Genomic DNA, 22,995 nt, shown 5'->3' on the forward strand with positions numbered 1-22,995 from the left:
CCCCCGTACTACCATTACATTACCGCCCCCGTACTACCATTACATTACCGCCCCCGTACTACCATTACATTACCGCCCCGTACTACCATTACATTACCGCCCCCGTACTACCATTACATTACCGCCCCGTACTACCATTACATTACCGCCCCGTACTACCATTACATTACCGCCCCCGTACTACCATTACATTACCGCCCCCGTACTACCATTACATTACCGCCCCGTACTACCATTACATTACCGCCCCGTACTACCATTACATTACCGCCCCCGTACTACCATTACATTACCGCCCCGTACTACCATTACATTACCGCCCCCGTACTACCATTACATTACCGCCCCCGTACTACCATTACATTACCGCCCCCATACTACCATTACCGCCCCCATACTACCATTACCGCCCCCATACTACCATTACCGCCCCCATACTACCATTACCGCCCCCATACTACCATTACCACCCCCATACTACCATTACCGCCCCATACTACCATTACCGCCCCGTACTACCATTACCGCCCCATACTACCATTACCGCCCCATACTACCATTACCGCCCCATACTACCATTACCGCCCCATACTACCATTACCGCCCCCATACTACCATTACTGTACCTCAATGCCACCTCACAATGTTTGCATTTCCTCATTTAACTTCTCAAAGTATTGTCAAACAGAACTTAGTTGCTGTTGCTTGCTTTTCTCTGCCAACTGTTAATGATGACGATGTAGTGGCGTGGAGTTGCTGTCAAAATAATAGATTTCTCAACTACTTGCACGTCGACTCCCGGTGTCGATTCCATTTCTGAGTGTCAAGATTAGATTCCGCTAGGAATCAACTCATAAGTATTTTTGGAACAGAGGAGATTGGTTGCTATACTTCCGAGAACAGAAACACTTGCATCTTCATAGAGAGCGAATGAGGGACAGAGAGAGGGGGGAGGGGCACAGTAAAGGCTGGTCAGTCACCAGGCAGACTGTCAGAACCGTGCACTAGGCCTATATATCAGCAATCAAAAGGTGCATTCCATTGCGAAATGCTGTATCTCACTATATATTGGCTTGCAATGTCTCGCAACTTCAGTAAAGCAGGGCCTGTCATCAATGAATAGGAAACTGAGATGAGTGAGATGCAACACTTGGCTCTCACAGTCACACACAGTATTTGTGCATGTGCACGGATTTGCTTCACTCTGTTCAGTGTGGTAGCCAGGGCACCAAGACAGCAGACAAGTTGAGCCTCACACGTCAACACTCTTAGTTGTTGCGGAAATTGACCCACAACGCTGTTTACTTTCTGCATCTACTTCATATTGCTTCATATTCAACTTCCCCTTTATAGCCCATCATTTGGTTGTGTTATAACACAGAAAATTGTGTTTTATGATAACTGCACTGTGATTTACATTTTGTGGAAAAAAATACTAAAATCATTGTTTTTCAGTTAGGGTTTTTTCTTAACATTAAAGATCCTAATATTGTTTAAACATTTTAACATTTAAACGTTCACACCCCTAGTTAGGCCTACAATTTGCAAATGATGAACACTTGTCTTCATCCATCCTACACGTCGGCAGAGCCTTGGACTGAGATATGTCATATACCATCATCAGAAAGGAAATAAGTTACTATCAAAATGCATCTGCTCACTTTTAGTATGACGCTTGCTTTTGATGGTTGTGTCCTATGGGCGTTTGCTATATAAGCAGACAAGTGGATACCCAATGAAACAGAAGCAATATCTGTGCTGTATGTATTTTTAACTGGAGCCATACGTTAGTAACCTTTGCTGTCATTGAGAGCTCGTTTCCACCCTGGTCAATGACAGAGTTGGGTTGGGCGGGAGAGGAAAGGGTTTGGGTGGGGTATTGGACATGGGGCCTCAGCACAGCTGTGTGTACTATCCAGGGACCCAAACTCATCCTCAGCCAGCCTGTATGCCAAACACAGTCCAGATTACCAGGAACTCACCGGTTTAGTGGAGCCCCTCCCCCGTGAGGATGACCAACTCCCATCTTTCCTGTCATTGCAGTCCTCTGTCCACTAGGTGAGAGAGAGAGAGAGAGAGGAGGGAAAGGAAGTTACAAAGGGCAGGAAGAGAGAATGACTTGTTTTAGACAATTCTGTCCTGGTGTAATGAATGACATTTACAAATCTCTCCTCCTCCCTCTGCTTACCAGCTGGTCCGTGTGGTCCACTAATTTTAGCTTGGCTATTTTGTGAATGCTGCTCAGCTTGGAATATATCCCATGGGGTAAACTACCCCAGTTTACTGTGTATTTATGTATGGGAGCAGCCAGGTTTGGGTTTCAGTGCAATAGGAAGATCAACAGAAGTTTTAACAGCTGCATTATCATAACAGCATGACCTTGATTATTTCTAGTACTTTTAATGCTTTGTACATTTGCATTTATTGTAGCCATGTTGGCTCTGGTTGATCAGCCATGGCCTTTATCATTACTGTAGCCACGATGGCTCTTAATATTTAGCCATGACCGTTATTATTACTAGGGATGCACGATATATCAGAAATCGGACGATATTAGCTAAGAATGGCAACATCGGTATCGGCCCAATGTCTAGTTTAACGCCGATTTTAAAATCCGATGTCAAAGCTGCCATGCATCTAGCAGTCAACAAGTCGAGCAGTCATTTGAAAGACAATTTCAGCGAGACAACGCAAAGGCGAAATCCATTAAAGCCAAGATAATGGAATTCATTGCCCTTGACAATCAATCGTTCTCTGTCGTGGGTGATGTTGGTTTTCGCCGACTGGTCGAGCACCGGTACACACTACCAAGTGCGCTATTTTTCAGATGTTGCCCTACAGGAGTTACACAGTAATAGCGTCACTGCTATATTATTTATTTTTTTGCGTCACTGCTATTAGCTTCACGACATACATACTATGGAACGCTGTTTGGGTCTTTGCATGTCAAAAAAGATATAGTAGCACTGTCAAAGCTGTACAAAAAAAGTCAACAAACAAGCAAACACCAGCCATGAACGATGTGTTTACAATACCGCATTGGTAATAAAGCATAATTTGTTCGACCGCAACTTCTGGGGTAGCAAGCTTTAGGTTGGTACCTAGCTATCACCAATACAACCAGCCTGAAAAACAATGACAAGTAGAAACTGCAGTCATTTTCATTATTCTTAGCAATGAATTAGGAATCCTTAAGTAAGTATTAGCTAGGTTGCCACTTGTTGTTCACCTATTGAAATTGAACTTCAGTTCATGAAAATAAATATTTAGCCAGCTACTTAACCCTGTTGCCCAAAGATAACGTTATAAGCAGCCAGCTAGCTTCATCTGGCTACTAAGGCCTCGACCGGACCGGGTTATGTGTTGTGAAGCTAGCCACAGTAAGGATTAGGCACAATAGTGGAATTTGCGGGTATCCTTCAAAATAAAAGTATGGCATTGAAAGTGATGCAAATGAATACAAATAGTAGAATTATGCTATACTTTATATTTTCAAGGCTAACCGCAAAGTCCACTATTGTGGCTAATCCTTATTGTGGCTAGCTTCACATAGATGGGTCCGACCACCATTAATCAACTAAGAACTGTCTTGTAAATTAGGGTTATTTTAGGTGATGACACCTAGCTAGATAGTTAGCTAGCTATAGCTACTGAAACAGATGTTATGATATGTTTTTGGGGAAGAACATTGTTTGAATCCATGAGCTAGCTAGCTTTTTTTATGACCAGCACTGTAGGTGTGTGAGACAATTTTACCAGCATCATAGCAGACGTATCGATGAATCGTTGTGACATATGAAATACGAGTGATAATGTATTCAATGTGCAATAACTACGTAAAAAAGGTATGAACGTGTTCAATGTTTATGTGATGTGCGATCATATTCAGGTCCTGAATGGTCAAATAGTGTTTTTGACCTGTATCTTTTTTGACAGGCAAAGACCCAAACGGCGTTACATAGAAATCCTGGTTGAGAATGAAACGACTGAACAAATGAACAACCAAACAGCACAGCAAGTGAAATAAATAGGTTTTGATTATGGTTTACTGGTAATGGGGACATATGTAAACGCCAACAAAATAACTTTTTGGTCAGTGGTGTGTGTGTGTGTGTGTGTGTGTGTGTAACCTTTACTTAACGAGCTGCGTCCATGTGTGTGTTAACTATTTAACTGTACTAGAATGCTTAAAAAGGCCTCTAAAATGTTAAATATCGGTATCGTTATTTTTGTCAAGGAAAATATCAGATATCGGTATCAGCAAAAAATTTAATATCGGTGCATCACTAATCATTACTGTAGCCATGTTGGATCTTAATCTTTAACCATGACCGTTATCATTACTGTAGCCATGTTGGATCTTAATCTTTAGCCATGACCGTTATCATTACGGTAGCCATGTTGGATCTTAATCTTTAGCCATGACCGTTATCATTACTGTAGCCATGTTGGATCTTAATCTTTAGCCATGACCGTTATCATTACTGTAGCCATGTTGGATCTTAATCTTTAACCATGACCGTTATCATTACTGTAGCCATGTTAGATCTTAATCTTTAGCCATGACCGTTATCATTACTGTAGCCATGTTGGATCTTAATCTTTAGCCATGACCGTTATCATTACTGTAGCCATGTTGGATCTTAATCTTTAGCCATGACCGTTATCATTACTGTAGCCATGTTGGATCTTAATCTTTAACCATAACCGTTATCATTACTGTAGCCATGTTGGATCTTAATCTTTAGCCATGACCGTTATCATTACTGTAGCCATGTTGGATCTTAATCTTTAACCATGACCGTTATCATTACTGTAGCCATGTTGGATCTTAATCTTTAACCATGACCGTTATCATTACTGTAGCCATGTTGGATCTTAATCTTTAACCATGACCGTTATCATTACGGTAGCCATGTTGGATCTTAATCTTTAGCCATGACCGTTATCATTACTGTAGCCATGTTGGATCTTAATCTTTAGCCATGACCGTTATCATTACTGTAGCCATGTTGGATCTTAATCTTTAGCCATGACCGTTATCATTACTGTAGCCATGTTGGATCTTAATCTTTAACCATGACCGTTATCATTACTGTAGCCATGTTGGATCTTAATCTTTAGCCATGACCGTTATCATTACGGTAGCCATGTTGGCTCTGATCCCTTTCAGCTTCAGCTAACCTGTGAGATGTGGGACTGGGGCTTGTTGTCTCCGTCCAGGTCTGCCTCATTCTTATCTCCCAGCAGGCCTTGCACCTGGTACTCCAGCACGTAGCTGTCGATGAAGCGCTCCAGCTCCTCAATCTCCTGCGAGCGCGTGCTGCCAGCCTCTGAGGACGCTGACGCCACCGACGAGTTCTCCATGGCAACTTGCTGCCTGCCACCTGGCGGGGGAGGGAGGGAAGGAGGAGGGAGGGACCTGCAGAGAGAAATGGCATATTTGTAAACAAAACAAAACCAGGCAACCTCTCCACATAACATTTCTTGACTCAACCTGAAGTTCAGTTTGTGAGTCAAATCAGATATAGTAGGATTTTGTTTTCATTCATGACAACGTACCTTCGGGAAAACAGGTAAGAAAAGTCAGACTAACGTGAACGTCAAATCAACACCCCCGCCCATTGACAAGAGGGCAGTTGTGTTAACAATACTCTGCCAGCAGGGAGACACTGTGTTTACATCCCAGACAGTTGTATTAACAATACTCTGCCAGCAGGGTGACACACTGTGTTTACATCCCAGACAGTTGTATTAACAATACTCTGCCAGCAGGGTGACACACTGTGTTTACATCCCAGACAGTTGTATTAACAATACTCTGCCAGCAGGGTGACACACTGTGTTTACATCCCAGACAGTTGTATTAACAATACTCTGCCAGCAGGGTGACACTGTGTTTACATCCCAGACAGATGAAGTCAGTAGCCAAAATCTATGCCCCCCCTCAAAGCCAATCCGCCTTCACTCCTCCACCCATGCCCAGCAGGCAGTAGAACAACAGTCTATTTCCAGTCTGTGTCACCTACCTAACCTTGTCCCCAGCCCAGACAGTCAGATATGAAAGCTTTGTCCCTCTACATCTTAGAACCCAGCATCTATCACCCCTTTCTCCCAGTCTGTGATCTGACAGTTAAGTGCCTGTGTTGGTGGTCACATGACTGAGGCCTGCTGCTAAGCTTATTTACATCACTACCCTGCCTGAGCACTGGCCAGGTCATGCCAGGCCACCCCACACAACCACCCCACGCCAGGCCATGAGGATTTATTATGGGAGCAGAGCAGCCTGCGTAGTGGTGTAGTGGTAGGCCTATGTTCAGGCCTGCCTGAGGCTTTTGTAAAATCACACTGTGTCAATATAATCGCGGATGAGGCTAATGCTAACTCCACTGATGGCTTGTCTCATTGCCAGTTGACCATAGAGAGAGGAAGACTGGCACACAAAGCTAACTATAAGGCTAAAACATGGCTTCTTATCCACAGAGGATCAGTGTGGGTACAGGGTTGTGTTGCATGGCTTCTTATCCACAGAGGATCAGTGTGGGTACAGGGTTGTGGATAAGAAGCCATGCAACACAACCCTTTGTGTTCTAAACAAGCAATAACCCAACTGATTCAACTCAGTATGTCTTGACTGAAGTCTATGATTAGTTAAATCAGGTGTGAACTGGTTGACAAGAACAAAAGCCTAAATCCACATTGATCTGTGACCTCATTTCATGATGAATAGTAACGATCTGTTTATTTTTAGAACTTTAGGGGAGGTTAATATACATCACATTTTACATAAGACATTTCAGTTAAGTTTTGAACATTTGTAAGTGAATTAAATGGGATTATTTGAGAGGTGGGCTGACTTGGAACACCTGTGGGCTTAAAGAATACACTCAGTACCCTCTATTAAGCACAGTCCAGACTTCTCACATATTTGATCAAATGTTGTAAGTAAAGTTATAAAACTTCACAAGAGATTCATCTTTCATTTTATCTGTACTTTTTTATTTTTTTTTAAGTTTGGGCAGTATGTTAGAAATGTCTAAACTTACCCTTGGTAAATATGAGCAAAATGGGCTGTGAAAATAATGTCTATTGTTTATCCTCTTTCATTCAAAATATTCACAAAAATCTAACCTTTAATCAAAGTAAAACAATTGAAAGAAAATGTATTCTTATCATAAAACAAATATTTTCCTCAAATATACTGTGTGTGTGTGCCACAATTATTGGCACCCCTTCATGCAATACTTCCTGCAATCTCCCTTTGCCAAGATAACAGCTCTGAGTCTTCTATAATGCGTAATGAGGTTGTAAAACACATGGCAAGGGATCTGAGACCATTCCTCCATACAGAATCTCTCCAGATCCTTCAGATTCCCAGGTCCAAGCTTGTGGACTCTCCTCTTCAGCTCATCCAACAGGTTTTCTATGGGGTTTAGGTCAAGGGGACTGGGATGGCCATGGCAAAACCTTGACTCTGTGGGCAGTGAACAGTTTTTGTGTGCTTTGGTTCATTATCCTGCTGGAAGATCTAACCACGGCCCAGTTTAAGCTTCCAAGTAGAGGCAGTCAGGTTTTGATTTAACATCTGCTGGTACGTGATGGAGTCCATGATACTATGTATCCTAACTAGTTGTCCAGGGCCTTTGGAAGAAAAACAGCCCCACAACATCAACGACCCACCACCATACTTCACAGTGGGGATGAGGTACTTTTCTGCATATCTATCTTTCTGTCTTTGCCAAACCCACCTCTGGTGTTTATTTCCAAAAAGCTCTATTTTGGTCTCATCTGACCATAGAACCCAGTCCCATTGAAAGTTCCAGTAACATTTGGCAAACTGTAGGCACTTGTGTTTGTTGTTTGATGTCAGCAAAGGCAACCCTCCTAAACAACGTGTGGTTATGTATGTGGCGTCTGATCGTAGTTTTGGAGACTTTCTGACCCCAAGACCCAACTAACGTCTGCAATTCTCCATCTGTGATCCTTGTAGATTTTATGGCCACTCGAACCATCCTCCTCACTGTGGGTGGGGTCAATATAGACCCACTTCCTCTTCTAGGCTGATTGTTAACATCTCCTGTTGCTTTAAACTTTTTCTTCACCTTTATTTAACCAGGTAGGTTGGTTGAGAACAAGTTCTCATTTACAACTGCGACCTGGCCAAGATAAAGCACAGCAGTTCGACACATACAACAACACAGAGTTACTCATGGAGTAAAACAAACATACAGTCAGTAATACAGTAGAACAAAAGAAACCAAAAAAGTATATGTACAGTGAGTGCAAATGAGGTAAGTTAAGGCAATAAATAGGCCATGGTGGCGAAGTAATTACAATATAGCAATTAAACACTGGAATGGTAGATGTGCAGAAGATGAATGTGCAAGTAGAGATACTGGGGTGCAAAGGAGCAAGATAAATAAATAAATACAGTATGGGGATGAGGTAGATAGATGGGCTGTTTACAGATGGGCTATGTACAGGTGCAGTGATCTGTGAGCTGCTCTGACAGCTGGTGCTTAAAGCTAGTGAGGGAGATATGAGTCTCCAGCTTCAGTGATTTTTGTAGTTCGTTCCAGTCATTGTCAGCAGAGAACTGGAAGGAAAGACGACCAAAGGAGGAATTGGCTTTGGGGGTGACCAGTGAGACATACCTGCTGGAGCGCGTGCTACGAGTGGGTGCTGCTATGGTGACCAGTGAGCTGAGATAAGGCGGGGCTTTACCTAGCAGAGACTTGTAGATAACCTGTAGCCAGTGGGTTTGGCGACGAATATGAAGCGAGGGCCAACCAACGAGAGCGTACAGGTCACAGTGGTGGGTAGTATATGGGACTTTGGTGACAAAACAGATGGCGCTGTGATAGACTGCATCCAGTTTGTTGAGTAGAGTGTTGGAGGCTATTTTATAGATGACATCAGCGAAGTCGAGGATCGGTAGGATGGTCAGTTTTACGAGGGTATGTTTGGCAGCATGAGTGAAGGATGCTTTGTTGCGATATAGGAAGCCGATTCTAGATTTAATTTTGGATTGGAGATGCTTAATGTGAGTCTGGAAGGAGAGTTTACAGTCTAACCAGACACCCAGGTATTTGTAGTTGTCCACATATTCTAAGTCAGAGCCGTCCAGAGTAGTGATGCTGGACGGGCGAGCAGTGATCGATTGAATAGCATGCATTTAGTTTTACTTGCATGTAAGAGCAGATGGAGGCCACGGAAGGAGAGTTGTATGGCATTGAAGCTCATCTGGAGGTTAGTTAATACAGTGTCCAAAGAGGGGCCAGAAGTATACAGAATGGTGTCGTCTGCGTAGAGGTGGATCAGAGAATCACCAGCAGCAAGAGCAACATCATTGATGTATGCAGAGAAGAGTCGGCCCGAGGATTGAACCCTGTGGTACCCCCATAAAGACTGCCAGAGGTCTGGACAACAGGCCCTCCGATTTGACACACTGAACTCTGTCTGAGAAGTAGTTGGTGAACCAGGCGAGGCAGTCATTTGAGAAACCAAGGCTGTTGAGTCTGCCGATAAGAATACGGTGATTGACAGAGTCGAAAGCCTTGGCCAGGTCGATGAAGACGGCTGCACAGTACTGTCTTTTATCGATGGCGGTTATGATATCGTTTAGTACCTTGAGCTTGGCTGAGGTGCACCCGTGACCAGCTCGGAAACCGGATTGCACAGCGGAGGAGGTACGGTGGGATTCGAAATGGTCAGTGATCTGTTTATCTGATCAGTGATGGGACTGGGAGGGAGGCATCTGATCAGAGATGGGACTGGGGGACATCTGCAGCTCACCCACCTAGACTCCTGGCTGACACTCCGGACAGCCAGGAGTCTAGCTCAAATTAAATTGTACTTGTCACATGCACCGAATACAACAGGTGTCGACCTTACCGTGAAATGCTTACTTACAAGCCCTTAACCAACAACGCAGTTAAGAAAATATTTACTAAATAAACTAAAGTAAAAAAATTAAATAATAAGGCTTCATATACAGTGGGCACCAAGTCAATGTGCAGGGGTACAGGTTAGTGGAGGTAATATGTACATGTAGGTAGGGGTTAGCTGCAGCCTCCTGACTGCACTGTACTAAGCTAGACTCCTGTCTGACAGTTACTGGAGCAGTGTTCCTGTTCGACAGCAGAGCAGTAAGGAGTTAGGCTACATACTGCCTGTTAATGCCTTCTATTTTATGTCCTAACCATACCTAACCGTAACCCTTCACAGCATGCACACACATGCTGCATGCTCCACCTACAACTACCTCACTGATGAATATGACTATGTGTACAGACGTGTGTGTGTGTGTGTGCGCGCGTGCGAGCACCACAGAACACGATGTGCAGCAGCATATGGCTAGCTAGCTCCTCTAATGGGACCGAGGCAGCAGAGCAGAATAACTATTACTACCACATCAGTACTGCAGCCCAGGCAGCATGGGCTGAGAGGCGGTCCAGCAGAGAGATACATCTGTGTCATACACCCACAGCACAAAGAGAGAGACAAGGTGAATGTATGACAACAAGACAAAGGAGGGTGGGGCCAAGAATGCCTGTGTGATGACCAATGAGCAAGGGACAGAGAGAAAGAACAAAGGAGTGTGTGTGTATGTCCGTCTTTCTCTCTCGCGCTCTGTGCTTTGTTGTCACCCTCAGTGCTGCTGTGAAATGTGCTCTATTGCGCTGCTCTCCTCCATGTGGTGTTTGTGGAGCACGAGCCACGTGGTTGGTTACTAAGTCCACCCCCAATCCCCCCTCCACACAGCCCAGCTGTTCCAACAAAGAGATGCCTGCCACACCCAAGCCAGAGAAGCCTTAGCTCCACTCCATTACTAGGCTAACTGCAACACTATAGTTCAGGCTTAGTTACAGCAGTCAGAACACCAGAACACCACAGAACAGCTACCAGCCAGTCAGTCAGAACACCACAGAACAGCTACCAGCCAGTCAGTCAGAACAGCTACCAGCCAGTCAGTCAGAACACCACAGAACAGCTACCAGCCAGACAGTCAGAACACCACAGAACAGCTACCAGCCAGACAGTCAGAACACCACAGAACAGCTACCAGCCAGACAGTCAGAACACCACAGAACAGCTACCAGCCAGTCAGAACACCACAGAACAGCTACCAGCCAGTCAGTCAGAACACCGCAGAACAGCTACCAGCCAGACAGCCAGAACACCAGAACATCGCAGAACAGCTACCAGCCAGCCAGTCAGAACACCAGAACATCGCAGAACAGCTACCAGCCAGCCAGTCAGAACAGCTACTAGCCAGACAGTCAGAACAGCTACCAGCCAGACAGTCAGAACAGCTACCAGCCAGACAGTCAGAACAGCGACCAGCCAGACAGTCAGAACAGCTACCAGCCAAACAGTCAGAACAGCTACCAGCCAGACAGTCAGAACAGCTACCAGCCAGACAGTCAGAACAGCTACCAGCCAGACAGTCAGAACAGCTACCAGCCAGACAGTCGGAACAGCTACCAGCCAGACAGTCAGAACACCAGAACAGCTACTAGCAAGACAGTCAGAACAGCTACCAGCCAGACAGTCAGAACAGCTACCAGCCAGACAGTCAGAACAGCTACCAGCCAGACAGTCAGAACACCAGAACAGCTACCAGACAGACAGTCAGAAGAGCTACGAGCCAGACAGTCAGAACACCAGAACACCACAGAACAGCTACCAGCCAGACAGTCAGAACACCACAACAGCTACCAGCCAGACAGTCAAAGCAATAAAGCATTGTGCAGGGACTCTGTCTGCTCCAGACTATCTGTACGATGAATGGCAATAGTTCAGTTAGGATACAGTAATAATTCACCAATTAGTAGCCTACAATACCTCCCAGCAGTGATGTAAAGTACTTAAGAAAAATTACTTTCAAATACTACTTAAGTAGTTTGAGGTATCTGTACTTTACTATTAATATTTGATACTTTCATTTTCTTAAAGAATGTAGTGATGTAATGTACTTTTTATTCTATACATTTTCCCTGACACCCAAAAGTACTCATCACATTTTGCATGCTTAGCAGGACAGGAAAACAGTCCAATTCACACACTTACCAACCGAACGTCCCTGGTCATCCCTACTGCCTCTGATCTGGCGGACTCACTAAACCGACATGCTTCGCTTGTGAATGTTGGAGTGCGCCCATAGCTTTCCGCAAAAAATAAATAAATAAAAGGTGCCATCTGGTTTGCTTAATAAGGAATTTGAAATGACTTATACTTTTACTTTTGATACTCAAGTATATTTCAAACCAAATACTTTTAGACTTTAACTCAAGTAGAATTTTACTGGGTAACTTCTACTTGAGTAATTTTTCTATTAAGGTATCTTAACTTTTACTCAAGTATGACAGTTGGGTACTTTTTCCACCACTGCATCCCAGTTAGATGGGGTAAACTCTCAACATAAGGTGTTTGATTCACATGAGCTGCCTCAGAGGACAGTTGGAGAACTGACCTAATCTTAGAGGGCAAATGTAATTATGTGGTTCTGGAGATATGATAAGCATTCATGTGGTTAGTTACACTGATATGTAATCACCCACAGCCACTGTATACTATGGGCATGTCCCAAAGGGCACACTATTCCCCATATAGTGCACTACTTTTGACCAGAGCAAAATCAAATCAAATTTTATTGGTCACATACACATGGTTGGCAGATGTTAATGCGAGTGAAGTGAAATGCTTGTGCTTCCAGTTCCGACAGTGCTGTAATATCTAACAAGTAATCTAACAAATTCAAAACAACTACCTAACACACACAAATCTAAAGGGATGGAATAAGAATATGTACATATAAATATATGGATGAGCGATGACCGCGCGTCATAGGCAAGATGCAAAAGATGGTATAAAATATAGTATATACATATGAGATGGGTATAGTAAGATATGTAAACATTATTAAAGTGACTAGTGATCCATTTATTAAAGTGGCCAATGATTTTCAAGTCTGTATGTAGGCAGCAGCTTCTCTGTGTTGGTGACGGCTGTTAAGATTGAGATAGAAGCTGTTTTTCATTCTCTCGATCCCAGCTTTGATGCACCTGTACTGACCTCGCCTTCTGGATGGTAGCGGGGTGAACAGGCAGTGGCTCGGGTGGTTGTTGTCCTTGATGATCTTTTTGGCCTTCCGGTGACATTGGGTGCTGTAGGTGTTCTGGAGGGCAGGTAGTTTGCCCCTGGTGATGCGTTGTGCAGACTGCACCACCCTCTGGAGAGCCCTGCGGTTGTGGGCGTTGCAGTTGCCGTACCAGGCGGTGATACAGCCCGACAGGATGCTCTCAATTGTGCATCTGTAAAAATGTGTGAGGGTTTTAGGTGACAAGCCACATTTCTTCAGCCTCCTGAGGTTGAAGAGGCACTGTTGCGCCTTCACCACACTGTCTGTGTGGGTGGACCATTTCAGTTTGAGCACACACCTTTGTGGGGCCCCAGTGTTGAGGATCAGCGAAGTGGAGATGTTATTTCCTACCTTCACCACCTGGGGGCCGCCCGTCAGAAAGACCAAGACCCAATTGCACAGGGCGGGGTTGAGACCCAGGGCCTCAAGCTTAATGATGAGCTTGGAGGGTACTATGGTGTTGAATGCTGAGCTGTAGTTGATGAACAGCATTCTTACATAGGTATTCCTCTTGTCCAGATGGGATAGGGAAATATGCAGTGTGATGGCGATTGCATCGTCTGTGGACCTATTGGGGCGGTATGTGAATTGAAGTGGGTCTAGGGTGTCAGGTAAGGTGGAGGTGCTATGATATTTGACCCATCTCTCAAAGCAATTCATGATGACAGAAGTGAGTACTACGGGGCGATAGTCATTCAGTTCAGTTACCTTTTCCTTCTTGGGTACAGGAACAATGGTGGCCATCTTGAAGCATGTGGGGACAGCAGACTGGGATAGGAAGAGATTGAATATGTCCGTAAACACACCAGCCAGCTGGTCTGCGCATGCTCTGAGGACGCGGCAAGGGATGCCATCTGGGCCGGCAGCCTTGCAACAGTTAACACGTTTAAATGTCTTACGTCGGCCATTGAGAAGGAGAGGCCCACAGTCCTTGGTAGCAGGCCACGTCGGTGGCACTGTATTACCCTCCAAAGAAGGTGTTTAGTTTGTCTGGAAGCAAGACGTTGGTGTCCGTGACGTGGCTGGTTTTCTTTCTGTAGTCCGTAATTGCCTGTAGAACCTGCCACATACGTCTTGTGTCTGAGCCGTTGAATTGCGACCCCACTTTGTCCTTATACCGACATTTCGCTTGTTTGATTGCCTTGCGGAGGGAATAACTACACTGTTTATATTCAGCCATATTCCCAGTCATCATCCATGGTTAAATGCTGTGGTTGCACAAAATAATCTGAAACACAACCAAAACAGCAAATGCATCCAAAAAAGGTGTAGTCACAAGTTTGATGTAGTCATCGTGTGCCATGAATATGGTACCAAATACTTAACATTTTACTACTTTAATACACATAAGGGAATTTGTCCGAATACTGTTGCTCCCCTAAAATGAGGGGGACTATGTTCAAAAAGTGCTGTAATTTCTAAACAGTTCACCTGAAGTGGATGAAAATACCCTCAAATTGAAGCAGACAGTGTGCACTTCAACCTCAGGCACTGTACCATTTCAAATTCAGTGCTGGAGTAAATAGCCAAAACAACCAATAATGTGTCACTGTCCCAATACTTTTGGAGCTCACCATCTCATTTACAGAAATATTCATACACCTGAGTCAATACATGTTAGAATCACCTTTAGCAGTCATTACAGCTGTGAGTTTTTCTGGCTAAGTCTCAAAGCTTTGAACACCTGGATTGTACAATATTTAGTTTTAGGTTATTGTCCTACTGAAAAGTGAATTAATCTTCCAGTGTCTGGTGGAAAGCAGAAAACCAGGTTTTCATCTAGGATTTCGCCTGTTCTGAGCTCCATTCAGTTTCTTTTTTATCCTGAAAATCACCCCAATCCTTAATGATTACAAGAATACCCATACCATGATGCAGCCACCACTATGCTTGAAAATATGGAAAGAATTACATGCATAATTGCATTTCCGATCCCTTTTGATATTTGTGTTTTCCCGCTAACGGAACATTCATATTTATAGCCTACTGCCGTATGCTCATTGCTGCGCTTATGTGAATAAATAACTTAATGGTTTATCAACATTTAAAGCTAAATGTTCTGATCTGTTGCGTCAGCCAAATTACGTTAAAAAAAATGTGATGCTAGTGGTTGTATTAATTTGGGATCTATCGCATCCCACAACTGTCCCAGACTATGTATATGGAATATTTATTTCTCACACAGAATAGGTCAACTTTTGTACTATGGGGGATAGTAGATTGACATAGGCTAGTGCTTTTGCTGTTTATTAGGCCTACTCATCTTGTTGGCTGACAAAAAGTTAATGTGGACAGTTCTTCCAATATCTTCAATATGCGGTTGTCAAATTGTGAATGAGAGACTATTGGAGTGTGTACAGCCTGCGCAAAAAAACTAAAACAGAGCTCATGCCTTTCAAGCAACTTTTTTCAAATCATCATTGGAGTCTCATCATGCAGCATAACAATGTATTAAAAATCTGAACATATAACTCAGTTTGTAGAAAAACAAAAGTTACATTAATAACTCTAAATTAAGCATATTAATAACTAAATTAAGCGTACCTATTTATTCCTTAATCGCTCAACACAAAATAGCCGCATGTGCGCACTCCCTGAAATCATTTAGAGAAAATATCATTTTATTCAACTTTGTTCAACTGTATTCTTCATGCTATAAAATAAGGCTACAGAATTCTAAGCAAATCTTGTCTGCTAAATTAACTAGTGTAGCCCACAGCAATTTGACATAGCCACATCAGGACAACTCAAGAGTATGCTATTCTGTTCTTCTGAAATAGACTACATTTTCTTCATTCCATGCTTCTTTAGACCTCTCTAAAATAAATAATGGATTTATTGTGAAGGTGTAGGCTATATTACATGGATTTATTAGACTTTTTAAAAAATGTAGATGTTCCGAAGGTCTGCATCAGTGTCTTGTGGGCTGTGTATGGAAGCCAGGAGACGCTAAATGTGTTTACGTTAATTAACGTCAATTACCGTGAGATCGACAGTTATTTGCTTGACAATCATCGGTTGACAAGATTTTGTGACCGCCACGATCCTAACTGTGGAGTAACTACAATGTCAGTTATCTCCTATCACAGCCATTGAACGCTAACTGTTTTAAAGTCACCATTGGCCTCATGGTGAAATTCCTGAGCGGTTTCATTCCTCTATGGCAACTGAGTTAGAGGACACTTGTATTCAGTGACTGGGTGAATTGATACACCATCCAAAGTGTAATTAATAACTTCACCATAGGGCTGGGCGATTTGTCAAAATACCATATCACAGTATCTTTCAAATTTTTTGCGGTTTGATGGTATTGGAAGATATTTTATGTTTTTGAAAAATGAAAGGTTCTACATTTGCTTTAGGAGTAGTGCGTGAACCTAGGGTAGAAACACATACATTCTAAGTGATTTCAATAGGTCTTTCTTCATTCTGATTGTTTTATACTGTTCAATTAAACATCAACCCCCAAAAAATGTCTACATTTTCGTACATTTCTGCATTTCCTGCATTCATTTGAGATCATTTCCACACTGCCACGTAGGGCTGCACGATATGGGCAAAAGAATCTAGGTCTTATTTTTAACCAAATGTTGCAATTGTGATTTGACTTCCGATTTAGATCAAAACACTTGGGTGAACTATTGGAATCATGGAAATAGAATGTAATAATGGGTACTTTGAATACAGTGTTAGACATGACAATGAATGTAATGGCCAGCGAGGAGTTATTTTGACAGGGTACGAACCAGGAACCAAAGTATTGGTCAGTGTTTCCTAGGGGACCCTATAATCATTGCCTACATTAAATGTTCTCTCTTACGTACTTCATGTAACCAACATACTTATGCTTCGCCTAGTCCTCTTTCATTTAGAAGATACGGTCACACAAACACGCTGATTTAGGCCTACACCATCACTGGTATCAGGCTGCATAGCTAGCTAGTTACGTTTGCTCTGACTCAATACATTTATTAGCTAGCGATTAGAATTAGCGGCTAACACGATTTAGCCACAACTTGCTAAGACAAACTAGCTGTTTGCAGATGTAAGAAACAAACTAATAGTGTAATTATATAACGCTTGTGGATTAATGTTAAGAAGCAAAGCGGAAACAGCATGGTCATCAACATTGTTGCATGACCATACAGACTGAACGCAAGTGTCTCGTGGGGAGCAAACATTATTATTGTGCACCGAGTGAGTCCATGCAACTTGTGAAGCACATTTTTACTCCTGAACTTACTTTTGTGTATGTGGACACCCCTTCAAATTAGAGGATTCAGCCACACCCGTTGCTGACAAGTGTATAAAATTGAGCACACAACAATGCAATCTCCATAGACAAACATTAGCAGTAGAATGGCCTTACTGAAGAGCTCAGTGACTTTCAACATGGCACCATTCCAACAAGTCTGCTTGTCAAATTTCTGCCCTGCTAGAGCTGACCCAGTCAACTGTAAGTGCTGTTATTGTGAAATGGAAACATCTAGGAACAACAACGGCTCAGCTGTGAAGTGGTAGGCCACAAAAGCTCACAGAACTGAAGCACGTTGCTTGTAAAAACCGTCTGTCCTCGGTTGCAACACTCACTTCTGAGTTCCAAACTGCCTCTGGAAGCAACGTCAGCACAATAGGGAGCTTCATGAAATGGGTTTCCATGGCCGAGCAGCCACACACAAGCCTAAGATCACCATGCGCAATGCCAAGCGTCGGCTGGAGTGGTGTAAAGCTCGCCCCCATTGGACTCTGGAGCAGTGGAAACGTGTCCTCTGGAGTGATGAATTACGCTTCACCATCAGTCAGTCCGACGGACAAATCTAGGTTTGGTGGATGCCAGGAGAATACTACCTGTCCAAATGCATAGTGCCAACTGTAAAGTTTGGTGGAGGAGGAGTAATGGTCTGGGGCTGTTTTTCATGTTCGGGGCTAGGCCCCTTAGTTCTAGTGAAGGGAAATCTTAACGTTACAGCATACAATGACATTCTCTACGATTCTGTGCTTCCAACTTTGTGGCAACAGTTTGAGGAAGACCCTTTCCTGTTTCAGCATGACAATAAGTCAATACACAAAGCGAGGTCCATACAGAAATGGTTTGTTGAGATCTGTGTGGAAGAACTTGACAGGCCTGCACATAGCCCTGACCTCAACCCCATCGAACACCTTTGGTATGCCGACTGTGAGCCAGGCCTAATCGCCCAACATCAGTGCCCAACCTCACTAATGCTTGTGGCTGAATGGAAGCAAGTCCCCGCAGCAATGTTCCAACATCTAGTGGAAATCCTTCCCAGAAGAGTGGAGGCTGTTATAGCAGCAAAGGGGGAACCAACTCCATATTAATGCCCATGATTTTGGAATGAGATGTTCGACGAGCAGGTGTCCACATACTTTTGGTCATGTAGTGTATTTAGGCTTGCCATAACAAAGGGGTTGAATACTTGACTCAAGACATTTCAGCATTTCATTTTTAACTCATTTGTAAAAAATGTCACACCAAAGACTAGAGGCTCAGATTAGCCCTACCTGCCATGCCGTGTGTTGTCCGTGTGCTGGAAGATAAAGACAATTCCTAGAAGTAGATATTCACAGACACCCTGTTCTCACTCACACACACACACACACACACACACACACACACACACACACACACACACACACACACACACACACACGCACAGAGCTGCTACAGATGAAGTTTGAGGCAGCATGCAGACTAACTGGCTCTCTCCAGAGGAGTGATGACTGATGATGTGAATTGGAGCATGCCCAGTTTGATCATCACGAGGTCCCGAGATCGATTGGAGCACAGCGAGCACAGAGAAACTGGGCTCAGGATGAGACATGGGCTAACAGAACAGTCAGGTGACAAGTTGAAAAAAGGAAAGTGGAGCCACATGATGTAGTGGAGACGGGAGACACTGCATGACGATACAGAAAGAGACTCAAACATGTATTGCAAAGCCACAGAACAGCCCCATTCTGCCAACAGTAGATACAACTGCCAGATACTGCACAGTCACTCTACAGCAGTGGTATTCAAACCTTTTCAGCAGGGACTTCAGCCACAATTTCTGGGGACCCCATTTTCTGGGGCACAAATTTCACACGACCCCACTCAACCCCAAATCTAAAACACACAACCTTAAAAAAAAGAAGTTTATTTTATAATTTTTTGAGGCGACCCCACTGCACTTCCCCGTCATGACCCCGACTTTGAATACCGCTGCTCTACAGAGAGTCTTCAAGTGTGTGGAAGGCTGCAGTGCAGAGGCGCTGGTGACTAGCGTAGCTCACAGATAAAGGTCTCTCCTCCTCTCTAGAGCTCTCTGTACTCTAGCTCCATGCAGAGTAGGACTGACACTAATGCAAGTGGGTGTCTAATGACACACACACACACACGTCAATGACATGATACACACTTCAACAATGACTAGAGCTAATACACATCATTACACAATGCTCTACTCATTATCTGTTCAATTAGGACCAATTTGAAAAATGTCTGCAGTCATTGGCTGTAAAAATACAATCAATTAGGACTAGCCTATGACAATGAGAGAGAAATGCCATCGCAGAGTAAAAATAGATGAAGTAATGACGGGCAATCCATCAAATGATGTGTTTGCTTGCTCACCACAGTGGATAACCTCACTGTGGCACTCACTCACTCACACACACACACACACACACACACACACACACGGGCTGGGAATTGCCAGAGGCCTCACGATACGATATTATCACGATACTTAGGTGCTGATACCATATGTATTTTGTAATTCTATATGTATTGTGATTCGATACTGTGATTTTATTGCGATTCGATGTTCCAAACATATTGCTCACCATATGTCTGCTGCAGAGGGACAGAGGGACAGCTAGTTTATTGCTATACTGAACAAAAATATAAAAACGCAACAATTTCAAAGATTTTACTGAGTTACAGTTCATATGAGGAAATCAGTCAATTGAAATAATTTCATTAGGCCCTAATCTATGGATTTCACATGACTGGGAATACAGATATGCATCTGTTGGTTGAATTCTCTGGCAACAGCTCTGGTGGACATTCCAGCAGCCAGCATGCCAATTGACGCTCCCTCAAAAGTTGAGACGTTTGTGGCGTTGTGTTGTGTGACAAAACTGCACATTTTACAGTGGCCTTTTATTGTCTCCAGCACAAGGTGTGTAATGATCATGCTGTTTAATCAGCTTATTGATATGCCACAGCTGTCAGGTGGATGGATTATCTTGGTAAAGGAGAAATGCTCAATCAATTTGTAAACAAATTTGTGCAAAAGAATGAAGAGAAATAAGCTTTTTGTGCATATGGAACATTTCTGGGGTTTTATTTCAGCTCATGGAACATGGGAGCAACACTTCACATGTTGCCAATTTAAAACATATTGTGTAGTTTGGCTAGTTAACTATTTAGTAGGCTTGGGCGGTATACTGGGGGAATTTGGGAAAAGCCGCAGGATGGTTTTTCAATAAACGTAGTCAACTTATGCAATACTTGAAGACGTAAAGCAGATTGTGTTCTTCATTTCACCCGTCACATTACTTTACATTATGAAGCTTACCATAGTTCCCCCAGTATAGTTGAGCCAGTCACGTGTTAGTTAGTAAATAGCACAACGGTAGCCAGAGGGAGCTAGTGAATCTATACAGTTCTATATCTATTGGAGAGGCTCTGTGGTGCAACACACAAGGTGATGAAATTACACATATGCAATTCACTACTAAATGCCATCAGATATCTTATAATGGCTTTCTGCCAGTAGTCAAAGAGCTCTGGATGAGTTCTATAAAGCTGCCATTTTGTCCATGTGCTTCCTACTAGAGTTTTTTTCCCCTCCTTCGTTCTTCTCCCCTCTGCTCCGTGTACACGTTGCTCTTCCTTCAGAAAATCATACATCACAACTTTGTTCATTTGCACAATTTTTCATTCACTTTCGCTTATAAATGTTTACACACCAAAAATGACATTCGGTAGCTACTAGCTATGCTTGTATAACTTTATGAGCTGGATTTGCAATTAGTTTGTCCGTTTTCGCTCCTTAGCTAACAACATCTATGTAATTTCGATATTACTTTGTGCTAATTTTGTTAGCATTCTGGTAATAGAGGCCCAATTGTTTTTGTTGTTGCGTTTTTAGCACCCCCTTGTGTGGTATGCCAGTAATACCGTAAATTGCAGAATGAGAGAAGGACGGTATGACGATGAAAATCTGGATACCGCCGTGATAATCTATATAATATTCTTAGAAGAGCCTAACTGACAAGTAACTCGTATGCTTTCAAGATTTCCCCTGAAAACGGAATATTTTAGCTTTACAAATGGATAGACATCTTGGCCATTTGATACCTGGTTCATTGAACGACAGAATTATTTCAGAAAAAAGACAGTCTTTGGTTGTAATTGTAATGTTGTACAATCCTCCAGGAGAGCTCAGCAGAGCTACTGGGTGTGCAGGTTTTTGCTCCAGTCCTGCTCTAACACACAACATTGTAAAAAAAAAAAAAAAGATCAGCTGCTCAATAGGACTTTGATCAGCTGACTGATGTGTTTGAGCAGGGTTGGATCAAAATCCTGCACATCCAGTAGCTCTCCAGATGGAGGGCTGACGGACCACATGTTTTATACAGAGCAGTATTTTACTTGGTGGTGTGTTAAAATGCGTTGCTCAAGGCCACACCGGCAGGAGATATAATACATTGGATCAGAGACCAGCAGCAACCTTCCATTGTCAATACCAGTGATAATTGTATTTTGTGATGTGGTTCCTTGCATCATTAGAGTTATGGCCACTACTAGGATAAATAAATAGGCCTAAACTCCCATCCTTCATGCTGTGAGCCGAGGGAGGGACAGGGTCAACCCCAGGACAAAACTTCATCACGCTGTTGAAGGAATGGGCATTAATGAGAGGGTGTTATACAATCGAAAGGATAACTTAAGGATAGGCCTACGTCTGCCATGGCTGGCTTCTTTTTCAACGCTGATACCATTCCACAGAAGAGCATTATCAGTGACAGCCTATAACCTAGCAGCAGCACTAGCCTCTGATACCATTCCACAGAAGAGCATTATCAGTGACAGCCTATAACCTAGCAGCAGCACTAGCCTCTGATACCATTCCACAGATGAGCATTATCAGTGACAGCCTATAACCTAGCACCAGTACTAGCCTCTGATACCATTCCACAGAAGAGCATTATCAGTGACAGCCTATAACCTAGCAGCAGCACTAGCCTCTGATACCATTCCACAGAAGAGCATTATCAGTGACAGCCTATAACCTAGCAGCAGCACTAGCCTCTGATACCATTCCACAGAAGAGCATTATCAGTGACAGCCTATAACCTAGCAGCAGCACTAGCCTCTGAGTAGCCGCTAGCCACTCCAGCTAAGAGTTTGTTAAACTCCTTGTGGGAAAGGATACCGGTAGGCCTGGACCAGCTCATACAAAATGTGGCAGCAGAGTTCAGAGCAGGCTATGGCATGCAAGTACTCTCACAGCACATACATATACACACACAGAGGACTGTTTATGGTGTGCTCGGTGTACAGGTATGTCAGTGGAATGCCCTCCACCAGCAGCACATTCCACAACACGCCCCGGCCAGTCCATCACTCAGTGGAGATTTCACTCCCAGGCACACTGACTATAGACTGACTACAGATGCATAGAGACAGCAGCACAGTATGTACACTACTTAGCATTTCCCCGTATGTCCTGAGAGATAGGAAGGTTAGACACAAAACACACACACACACACACACACACACAAAATCAGCTGAGTGAGTGAGCAAACACTGTTAACTTGTGATAAGAATAACTACACATTAC

At 43.3% G+C, this 22,995-nt stretch overlaps 1 protein-coding gene across 1 annotated transcript in view; it reads right to left on the reverse strand.

Moving 5' to 3' along the window:
* Positions 1-22,995, reverse strand: part of ctif (CBP80/20-dependent translation initiation factor) — a 151,754-nt gene that overhangs the window by 124,683 nt on the left and 4,076 nt on the right. The window contains exons 2-3 of the mRNA XM_029690268.1: positions 5,185-5,422; positions 1,983-2,054 (exon numbers count right to left, since the gene is read on the reverse strand). Coding sequence (XP_029546128.1) covers positions 1,983-2,054; positions 5,185-5,367 — 255 coding nt within the window. The 5' untranslated portion in view covers positions 5,368-5,422. The remainder of the gene's footprint in view (positions 1-1,982; positions 2,055-5,184; positions 5,423-22,995) is intronic.

Source organism: Salmo trutta, chromosome 15, assembly GCF_901001165.1.
Source record: "Salmo trutta chromosome 15, fSalTru1.1, whole genome shotgun sequence".
Classification (NCBI taxonomy): Eukaryota; Metazoa; Chordata; class Actinopteri; order Salmoniformes; family Salmonidae; genus Salmo; species Salmo trutta.